At 30.9% G+C, this 12013-nt stretch overlaps 1 protein-coding gene across 1 annotated transcript; it reads right to left on the bottom strand.

Annotated features, from left to right (window-relative positions):
- Window positions 1-575: 575 nt before the first annotated feature.
- Window positions 576-12013, bottom strand: LOC128133496 (protein FAR1-RELATED SEQUENCE 5-like). The gene is made up of 11 exons (XM_052770963.1): window positions 11834-12013; window positions 11084-11233; window positions 4327-4361; window positions 3892-3898; window positions 3685-3787; window positions 3060-3235; window positions 2431-2978; window positions 2267-2318; window positions 2060-2212; window positions 1527-1943; window positions 576-1196 (listed from the first exon to the last, which is right to left on the bottom strand). Exons 1-11 carry the CDS (start codon window positions 12011-12013, stop codon window positions 576-578), a joined length of 2442 nt encoding a protein of 813 aa, XP_052626923.1.

Below are 12013 nucleotides of genomic sequence, written 5' to 3'. Positions count from 1 at the left end.
ATAGAAACAACTTCGCTTATTTCTGTCAGTTTTTTATATTTAAATATTTTCAAAGTTTATTTATGTTTATTCATAAATGAATACGAATATGATATCTTCATTTATGATTAAATTATGAGTAATATGTCAGTATAACAAAGTTCATATATGAATATAACAAATTTCATATATGAACATAACTAACTTATTAGTAGAAACAAGTTTGCTTATTTATGTCATTTTTATATATTCAAATATTTTCAAAATTTATTTTTATTTATTCATAAATGAATACGAATATGATATATTCATTTATGAATAAGTTCAAAGTAATATGTTAGTATAACAAACTTCAGATATTAACATAAAAAAGTTCATATATGAATATTACTTATTTATTAGTATAACAAATTTCACATATTTATATTCATTTATAAATAATTCACAATATCAATATAACTTATTTTATAGTAATTTAAAAAACTAATATCAACATATCAATTTACCATATCAATATAAATGTGTATTATTCATACATGAATATTATTGTTTATTGTTTTTATCTGCATATATTCATAAATGAATAAAAAAAATCCCTAACTGTCTTTTGCTGATTTAGCAGCTCCAACTCTTTCTAGACAAGTACGTAAATTGTGTGGAACTCGCTTTCCACATCCTGGACACATTCTATGTTCTTTTTTAGAATTTTCATATGCTACTTCACATGCACTTGGAATTCTTTTCTTGATTCCAGAACCTTTATTGCTTTGAACTTCAGGAACATGAATATTAATCTCTTCTGGAATAGGAATAGTAACACCCAAAAGCTTGCATACGACTTCACCATCTGTCTTGCTTTTCAATCCAGGAGAAATATAATCACTCTCAAATTCCTTCAACAACATTTGTTGTTTCTCAGCAAACAAAGTCAATCTCTTTTTGTCATCTGTTACAATATCCAAACATGATTCAAAACTATAATATGAATCATTGACTAGCTTTACATTCTCACAATCACCTGAATCGGATTGAACAGAACTAAAACGATAATTTCTTGATATCACATCCTTTCTCCATCTCTTCAAAATGTACCTTTCAGGAATTTCTTTAACACCACATCTCATCATTATTGTAAAAGCATGTCTGCATAAAACACCTATACACTTAAAATGTTCACAACTACAATTTATTTCTTTCTCTTCAGCTTTTATTTCAACCTGATACAAAAACAAAATTTACACATTTACATTCATATAAGACTACTCATATCAACACTCATATATATTCATATATTCATATAATATTCATATATGAATATTGATATTCATATATGAATATTATCATATTCATATATGAATATTATTACATTTTTCATAAAAAAAAAGTAAAATTACCTTAAATTCATTTTTAAAATCACTTTTACTGATGTTGTGCTGCACAATGTAAACTTCCCAACCATCTTCAATACCAACATATGAGTATGTACAGAAAAAACATGCTTTATATATTTCTTTTTGCACCTCAAAAAATAATGTACTTGTATAAACCTTTGATGCTTGCAGTTCTATTTCTCGAGGTGTTTGCATTTTATATGATGCTTTCTTTGATGCCCTATCAAGCTCTCGTTGAGTATTCCTTTGCTTTTGAATGGCAGTGTCGTAATTCATCATGAAATTCAAAAGTAAGTTCCCACTTTCTGAATATGTATTAAAGAATGAATTCATACTCTCTGACCTCGATGTAGTCTTCATCAAACCACACATTGGAATATCACTAAAATATCTAGGTATCCATGAATCACGTATTGTAAACATGTCTTCAAACCATCTTGTGTCTTCAAGATTGAATTCCTTCATAAGCAAACCCCACTTCACCTCAAAAACATCAGGTTTCATATTAATGTCCCAAACAAGCTTCGAAAACCTTTTTCTAAAGTCTGTGTTTGTAAATAAATCATCTGATATCTGTATTAAAACAAAAATATTCATAAATGAATAAATAATAATAAGTAAAATAACAATCAATATTCATAAATGAATATACTAATAAGTAATATATTTGAAATATATTAAAATAATACCTTTTTTTTCAACTTTTTCATTATATGCCACATACATAATCGGTGCTTTGAATTACGAAACACATTCTCAACAGCTTGTTTTATTGTAGCATCTTGATCAGTTAAAACAAGTGTTGGTTCTTTCCCATGAGTTTTAAGAAATGCTTTAAGTAACTAAGAGTAAGACTCAATGTTTTCATTGCTTAGCAACCTAGATCCAACAGTAACCGATTTTTTATGATGGTCAATAGCAGTAAACGAAACAAAAACCATTCGATACCTAACACACAAAAAAAATGTTCATTAGAGTCAATTTTTGATGTATTAATAAGTGAATATAAAAATATTCATATATGAATAAGCAATAAACAAAAGTAGATAAAATAACTTACTTGTTTGTTCGGAAAGTCGCATCAAACGAGATAACATCACCAAATTCAGCATAATATGCCTTCTCCATTTCATCAGCCCAAAACATACAGTCCAAAACATCATCTTGACAATTAAACTCAAATGCGTAATTTGGATAGTGAGCTCGACGGTCATTCATTGTGTTTACTATCATTTGGGCATCTTTATAAGCAATAACCCTGTTGATATCTCTCCTTAAATTTTTATAGTCAACTACTTTGGTCTTTACAAACTCATACCCACCTCTCAGACTTGCCCTCAACTTATGAGCCATAGTTGGACCTATTTTTGATGTGGAAGCACGCACAATAAAATCTTTTTCTGAATATGACATTTGTCTCGCCTTTTTTAAATCGCTTCTCTTCTCAAGTGGATGGTCGTGAAGTTCATCAAACTGAAAAACTTTATAATCTGGAGTTCCATACACAGATTCAAATATAATCTTTGCTTGACAACCAATAGCTCTTGAATTTGAATTTTGTTTCCTTCTAACACCACTTGTACCTAATGTGTCACAAGATTTCTTTTTCTATTTACCACCACGATTACATATAACATGTTTCTTCTTTATAATCTTGTTATCAAACCTTGACTGTGTGCTCAGTCTAACATCAAAACCACCAATTTCAGCATACTCAGAATACATTTTGATAGCCAACTTTAATGATTTGAAGATTAAACCCTTAAAAGGAATAAGTTGATCAGGTACATCTGGCTTATAGACATGTTCTCCAATTATATCATCAAAATATTGTGCATCATGTACTGAACTTGAAGATTCACCACCTAAAATAATAATGCATGAATAAAACAATAATATATATGAATACATAAAACTCATATAAATAAAACAAAAATCATTCATATATGAATAAAACATTCATATATGAATACATAAAATTCATGAGGATTCAAAATATATAAAATAAAACATAACTTATTCATATATGAATAAAACGAAAAAAATAATAAATTCGAAATTACAATTAATACACGTTTATTCATAATATGAATAAGACAACAATTTATTCATTTTAACATATTCATATGTAAATAAAACATAACTTATTCATATATGAATAAAACGAAAAAAATAATAAATTCGAAATTACAATTATCACACGTTTATTCATATATATGAATAAGACAACAATTTATTCATATTAACATATTCATATGTAAATAAATGATAATCAATAAAATTAAAAACAACAAAATAATTCAATAACTGATACCTTCAAAAAATGAGTTCTCAACATCTTCTTCTTCACTCTCACTCATAGAAGAATACAAATCACCATCAATAACACTAGAATTCGACATAATACACCAAATGATCTATATAAATAAACAAAAACAATCTTAATATCGAATATATCTCACAAAAAAAGTCATAAATATGAAAACCTGGTTAATTTCAAATATATCTCACCTCAACGTACAAAATATCTGAAAGAAACTTAAATCATATATGATCATATAATGTAATTAAGCAATCTCTCTCAGTATAGAACGTAAAAACTACAACGATATAACTGATGAAATAAATATCTCAAACTACTTAACAAAAATTCGATGAAATAACTCCAATACATATTCGAAACTTGATAATCTTGATAATGAACTCCGATGAAACAACTCAAAAAGGAATATAATAAGCGTAATTCAAAATAAATTATAAAAAGCAATAATCTTGATAATGAACTCCGATCTATCCGATTCAAACGATATACATACCTGATCAAATCGAAAACTCAAAACGAAGTATAAAACTGAAACACAGATGCGAAACTTCACGATTAATTAAATGAAAACGTATAATTGCTAACGAGTTATATAAATAACTCTGATCTATCCGATTCAAACGATATACATACCTGATCAAATCGGAAGCTGATAAAGAAGTAGAAAACTGAAACACAGATGCAAAACTTCACGATTAATGGAATAAAAACGTATAATTGCTAGCGAGTTATATAAAGAAAATAATCTTGATAATGAATTCCTCATATCCAATTCAAACGATATAAAGATATCATCAAATTGGAACCTGATAACACGAACAGGTAAGTTCTATGTAAAAAAGTTGCTAATTTACAAAGATACCCTTAATGAAAATGGACACACGTATTTTTTTTAATTTGAACATATTAGATAAATGAGTGGCTGAGAATGATTCCCCCATTCTCAACCTTTTTTATTTTCTCAATTGAACCCACCTCTATATATATATATATATATATATATATATATATATATATATATATATATATATATATATATATATATATATATATATATATATATATATATATATATATATATATATATATATATATCACATTCCTAATTTGTTGTTAAATTTTAAATTCAAATTAATTTTCAGATTTTATTACGATTTATTATTCCTTAATTAAAATTTTAAAATTTTTAATTTCTTAAAATATGAGATTTATATCAACTGAAATAAAAAATAAAAAGTACTCACGAAATGATATGTGGCATCATTATGCTTAAAAAGATGGCTTCATTTTTTATTTTTTATTATGATAGGTATATAAAAACATATTTATACAAGAAAATATAAGGTGAGAATAAAGAGAGAGGGGAATGAGATCGGGTTGCATAACCCGCCAAAGAGCCAAGCCGCCGTCCATTTTTTGCTCGGTGCAATCTCCACGGCGGTACCGCCAGTCACGTCACTACCGCCAACCCAAATGGTCTATTCCAGAGTGACCACCCTTTGAATAAATTTGTAGCACCGATGTTTATTTAACTAATACCATAGTTTATTTAAATACTTTGTATAGAGAATTAGATAATTTTAGTAAAGTACTAAAAGACCACATTATATATTGAATTATTACATGTTGAAACTTGTTAATATAAGAATTAACATGTAATAATACATTTCTAATATTTATTCAATTTAATTTGTAGTATCTGTTTTTCTTATTATTTAATTGATAATCTCATCTAAACTTGTTTGATTCCGTTTATTATCATTTATAATCGACTAAGCAAAGAAATATTCGAATTTCAAGATATAAATAAATGACTATTTAATACGCATGTCAATGTTATATTCTAAAACAAACGATTCTAACTCAATAATGTGACAACTACTCTCTCTCTCTCACATATATATATATATATATATATATATATATATATATATATATATATATATATATATATATATATATATATATATATATATATATATATATATATAACATTGTAGTCCAACAATGTTTCCAGATTTAGTCTAATATGATCCAAAACTATTTTTCTTGTTTTATGCGGGTATAAGGTGAGTTGAACTTGTTTTTTTGGTCTCTCTAACCTACTATAATCAGTTTCATGTAATTTTTCATGTGCCACGTAATTAAACCAGACCAAGTGGATACACTCTAACTCACAGACAACCATTTAGATTCGAATTCAAACCTAAATATAATATCTATAGCATTAGATTTTGATCCTAATGCCCTCAACCAAAATGCATTATACGAACCAGGCAGAAATCGGAACAAGAATCTGAAACATAGTCGTCTTCTTCACGAGATACAGTTGTTCGGTGATGTTCATTGCCTGAAAACCTAATTGCTTATGAATCTTTATTAAAAGTAACAAAACCCTTTTCGAATTGAAATCAAAATATTATTCTAATGAACGGGAAAGGGAAAAAGGATTTCTTGAGCTCTTCACTAGAAAACTATAGATGATGGATTGTTTGAAGATGTTTTGGAAGTTGAATAATGGGGGAATGGACATTACAAACTCCATGCAATATGCTCACGGTGGAGCCAGAATCAAAATATCGAAGTTATTAAGAGGAATCGATTGTATTGCAGAAGGAGACGAAGTTAGTCGTGATGATTCCCAATTCAAGAGAAATAACAAAATCGAAGAAACTTATATGAACCTAATTACAAATAAATAAAAAACCTAGATTTGTAAATCCGATTTCACGTACAAAAACCAGTTAGAACTTTAAGTGGTTAACTACCACCACCATCAGTCATCCCTTGACCACTTTCACAATCGTCGTAGGAGACGAAACCTTCCACAAGAGGCTTGCAACCATAAATTACAACCATGTCTGGATTGATGCTTTCGTCTCCATTTGTTGGTGCATAGTTGCAATTGTAGACCGCCATAAAACACACAATACACAAACTTAACCCATCTAATGTATTTAGTAAATGGAGAAGAGAAAGGGAGAAGAGGAAGATGAGAAGTGAACATCGATGGAAGGATAAGAAGGTTAAAGGAAGTGTCTATATGACATATTATTTTAGTAATATGGTAAGGAGTAATCGGTTTACCCCTTCATTTTTTCCAAAGTGACTATTTAGACCCAACAAAATCCATCTTATGCCCCTACACAACCACAAAAAGTTTAGGGACTGATTAAAACAATTTCGGAAACATTGTTGTAACATCTCCCTCTAGTACGTATCACAATATTGTCCGATTTGGGATCCCGACATGAAAACTTCCCAGGGGGTCAGCCATCCCTAAATTGTTCTCTCCCGGGCATGCTTAATTGCATATTTCTTATGGGATATGCTACTGTGACATCTCCCATTTTTTTATAACCAATTAAAACATTTTCTTTATGCTTTATAAAATTGAGATGCGGAAATTCCCAGTTAAACAAAATTTTTTTGAGATAACAAAAGTTATTTCATTTATTTAAAACTTTGAGGATGTCAGTGTTCATATCCAAACATACATTACAACATAAATATTAAATGGTCTTGAAACTACTTATTACAGTCACATCTCTTTATTCCACTCAACATCCTAACTAGACATCGACAACCTTACATCCACTACCTATGATGTGTTAGAAATTGGGGTATAGTAAGGCTTGGAATTTTGAGAATTGTGTAAAACACTTTCAGATTAAAGCATTTGGGTGGTACTCCCAATATTCTTTAATCGGATAAGACTCAGGGAGACAAGAATTTAGAATGCTTTTATGATAGTTTCGTCTGTACCAGAAAAATGAGACCAAAACCGAATTTATGATCTTTGTCTGAAAACTGTCATATGACAGTTTCTAACTGTCATAAACTATAAAAACTAACATAAAACGGAAGTTTGGATAAGGGTCAAACAATGGGTGCCCCTTGGACCCCGCTCCCAGGGGCGCTGCCCCCGGACCTCCGTTCGTTTAAGGGCTTCGCCCCTAAATGATAGTGTACTTTGAAAACTTGATCAAACTTAAACAAGTGTGTACTCCACACCTTCCTTACTTGTTTAATATTTATCAAGATCACATTTGGTCAACAAAGTAATCCCATTACACTTAAATAATATTGATCACAACAAATCACCAACAAACCTCCCCTATTTAAGTGTAATCTTGATTAATTTAAAATGAAACATAACACCAACAAACTGATGCATAAATGAAATATCGTGACGATTGAATTTCACCTTAGTATATTACACAATCCAAATATTCGAATATCAGGGTGTCACTAAGGATTGAACCCTTTCTATCTATAGTGAATCCTTGAAGATTATACACACAACAGTTTACATTCTCATAAGTTCTAACTTGACACTATATTTTACTAGCTTGTGTCCCATCCTTCAATAAGCATATCAAAGCTAAGTCCGAACTTCTTGAAGCAGCTAAACTTCATGCTTATATAGGTAGTCCTTTTATTCTTGCACCTGCAAATGCCATTTTTCAAAAGAACTATTAAGAATATAAATTCAACATCCTTTACTTGCAGTACTGAACACATACCCTGGGATGATGAAAATAATGTGTTCCAATATTCAAATATCAAGCTTTCCACATTGAATTCAACATCTAATATCACATTAGATGGGAATTGGGTATCTCAATATAAAAGATTTTAAGTGGACTTTAAACCCATCCTTACAACCGCCTTGTGCACAAGATCTCTTGCTAACCCTTTGGTTAGATGATCGGCTAAATTCAACTGAGTTCTTACAAACTCCACAGATATCACACCAGTCATGATGAGCTCACGAATCATGCTATGTCTAACACCTAAATGTATAGACTTTCAATTGTACACTTGACTATAAGCCTTAGCCAAGGTTCCAGCACTATCACATCTGATAGAAATGGTAGATATCGGTTTGGGCCATAATGGAATTTCATAAATAAAATTCCTTAGCCACTCAGCTTCTTTACCAGCAGCAGACAAAGCAACAAATTCAGACTCCATGGTTGAGTTAGTAATACAAGTCTGTTTCTTAGATGCCCAAGAAATGGCACCTCCTCCAAGAAGAAACACCCAATCACTAGTAGAGGAGTGATCCTCTAAGTTGTTAATCCAACTGGCATCTGAATAACCTTCTAAAATAGAAGGATATCCACTATAAGTTAAACCATAATTCATGGTCCCTTTTAAGTACTTGAATACTCTACTCACGGCTTTCCAATGATGTGAACTAGGATTACTAGTATATCTACTAAGCCTTCCCACAGCATATGCTATATCAGGCCTAATACTAATCATGGCATACATTAGATAACCAATAGCCCTTCAGTATTTGAGACACTAGAGATCCTTTATTAGGTAGAAGCTTAAGACTAGGATCTATAGGAGTGCTAACAGGAGAACAATTCTCAAAATTAAACTTTTTCAATATCTTCTCAATATAATGAGATTGAGAAATTGAAATCCCATCGTTTCCTTTTCTAATTCTTATACCAAGAATTACTTCAGCCTCCCCCATGTCTTTCATATCAAAACTAGATGATAAGAATTTCTTGGTTTTATCAACTTCTTCTAAATCAGTACCAAAAATCAACATATCATCTACATATAAGCAAATCATGACTCCTTTACCAGAAGTATCAAATTTGCTATATACACACTTGTCAGCTTGGTTTAGTGCAAAACCATTAGACAAGACAACATCATCAAACTTTTGATGCCATTTTTTTGGTGCTTGTTTCAAGCCATATAATTATTTCTTCAATTTGCACACTTTGTGTTCATTTCCAGGCATCACAAACCCTTCAGGTTGTTTCATGTATATTTCCTCATCCAAGTCACCATTCAAGAATGCAGTTTTCACATCCATTTGGTGAATCACAAGATTATGTATAGCTGCAAGAGCTAATAATAATCTAATAGTATAAATTCTGGCAACAGGAGCATAAGTATCAAAGAAATCAATGCCTTCCTTTTGTCTAAAGCCTTGGATAACCAATCTGGATTTATACTTATCTATTGTGCCATCCACCTTCATTTTTCTTTTGAGGATCCATTTACATCCTAATGCCTTGCAACCAGGAGGTAAATCAACCAATACCCAAGTATTGTTATGCATGATAGAATCAATCTCATCATGAATTGTCTATTTCCAAAAATGTACATCCCTAGAAGCCATAGCTTCACTGAAAGTCTTTGGATCCTCTTCAATATTAAAACAATATTGATGTTGAGAAATAGTCTCATTCCTTGTTCCTTCAACTAAATATAGTTGAAAATCAGATCCAAAAGACTTAGCTTTTCTAGCTCTGGTGCTTTTCCTAGGTTCGGTTACAGAACTTGCACCACCATAAACATCTTCAGCTTGAGTAGCACTCTTGCTGGAAGATTGATGAATCATGTCCCTTGGTCTAGGTATAGATGTAAATCTTTCTTCATCAAAAATAGCATCTCTTGACTCTATCATTGTGTTTACAAACACAAAGTCATTAGATTCTAAAACATAGAATCTATATGCTTTGGAATGCTCAGCATATCCAATAAAGATACAATCTATACCTCTCTCACCCCAACGTTTTCCTTTTGGGTTTAGTGAGCCTTACAACTGCTCTACAACCCCAAACTTTGAGATAACTCAAATTTGGTACCTTTAACACCAAAGTTCATAAGGAGTATTCTTACTCCTTTTATTTGGAGTTCTATTCAAGATGTAACATGCAGTTGATTCAAAATAAAGTGGATCATAATACTCACCACCTCTATTAGTACGCAATACTTTTATTAATTCATTTTTATGAAGCTCAACTTGTTGTTTATATATTTTAAATTTATCAAGTGCTTCATCCTTAGAATGTAGCAAATAGATATAACAATATCTAGATGCATCATCAATAAAAGTAACAACATACTTCTTTTTTCTAAGGGAAGGTGTTGCATGGAAATCACATAAATCACTATGTATAAGATCCAACACCTTGCTTTCCCTAACAATATCTTTGAAAGGTTGTCTAGTGATTTTAGTTAGCATACATGTTTTACATTTTTCATTATTTTGCATATCAAAAGCAAGAATTAAACTCATTTTAGACATGTCTTTTAATCTCTTGTAATGAATGTGTCCTAGTCTAGCATGCCATAATTCAGATTTATGAAAATTATTGCTAGTACTACTAGAAACCATGCAAGCAGAATTATCAATAGAAGGATAATTAATATTAAGCCTAATCATTCCATTACATATATAGCCAAACCCCATAAAAGAACCATGTCTTGACAAGATATACTTGTCACTTTCTAACACTTGTTTGTAACCACAATTATTTAATACAATTTCAGACACGAGATTCTTACGAATCCCTGGAACATATAAAACATTGTTCAAACACAAATATTTCCCAGAAGTAAAAGTAAGTAAAACAGATCCTATGCCCTTGATTGGTTCAGTTGCAACATTTCCTATTTTCACAACAGATCCATCATCAATTGGTTGAAATTCCTTGAACCAATATAGATCTTTACAAACATGACTTGTTGCTCCCGAATCAACCCACCATGCAACTTTATCATCCTGCACATAAAATGCTTTAGAAATCACAGAAATATAATTCTGAATGTAGTTAAAATTCTGCATGAAAACAGAAGTCTGACCTTGTTGCTTTTCTGGATCCTTGGATCCACTTGGTCCTGCACCATCCTTGTTCACTTTACGCAAATGACAATCTTTCTTGAAGTGACCCGGTTTGTTACAATTCCAACACACCACTTTATCCTTCTTGTTGGAAGACGTGTCATCCTTTCCTTTAAACTTCCTTTTTCCATTAGACTTCTTTTGATTCTTTGATCCTTCTCCATCCACCATGTTCACAGAAGAGGAACCAACTTGGTTCTTGCCTTTGGGATTGTTATCAAGTTCTTGAGTCCTTCAAGACTATTCAATCCGTAAATGGCTTCAAAGTTGAGTCAAAGTCAATTCCTCTTTGTTATGTTTCAGATTATGTTTAAAATCCTTCCAGGAAGGGGGCAGTTTGTCAATGATCACAGCCACAACAATGGCTTCATCCATTTTCAGATTGTGTTGAGGAAACTATCCCAGGATCCTTAAGATTTCATGGTACTGTTCCATAACAGGCCTGGAGTCAATCATCTTGTAACCCATAAAGTTACTGACAAGAAACTTCTTGCTAGAAGCATCTTCAACCATATACTTGGATTCAAGAGAATCCCATAGTTCTTTTGCATATTCGAAATTTTGATAGATATCAAAAAGAGAGTCAGACATACCATTGAGAATATGACCACGACATATGTAATCATCATTTTCCCACTCTTGTTGCCTCCAAAGTTTCAT

Source organism: Lactuca sativa, chromosome 4 (genome assembly GCF_002870075.4).
Source record: "Lactuca sativa cultivar Salinas chromosome 4, Lsat_Salinas_v11, whole genome shotgun sequence".
In the NCBI taxonomy this organism is placed as follows: Eukaryota; Viridiplantae; Streptophyta; class Magnoliopsida; order Asterales; family Asteraceae; genus Lactuca; species Lactuca sativa.
Note: the sequence above shows the minus strand (reverse complement) of the source record. Positions and strands in the feature narration are given on the sequence as shown.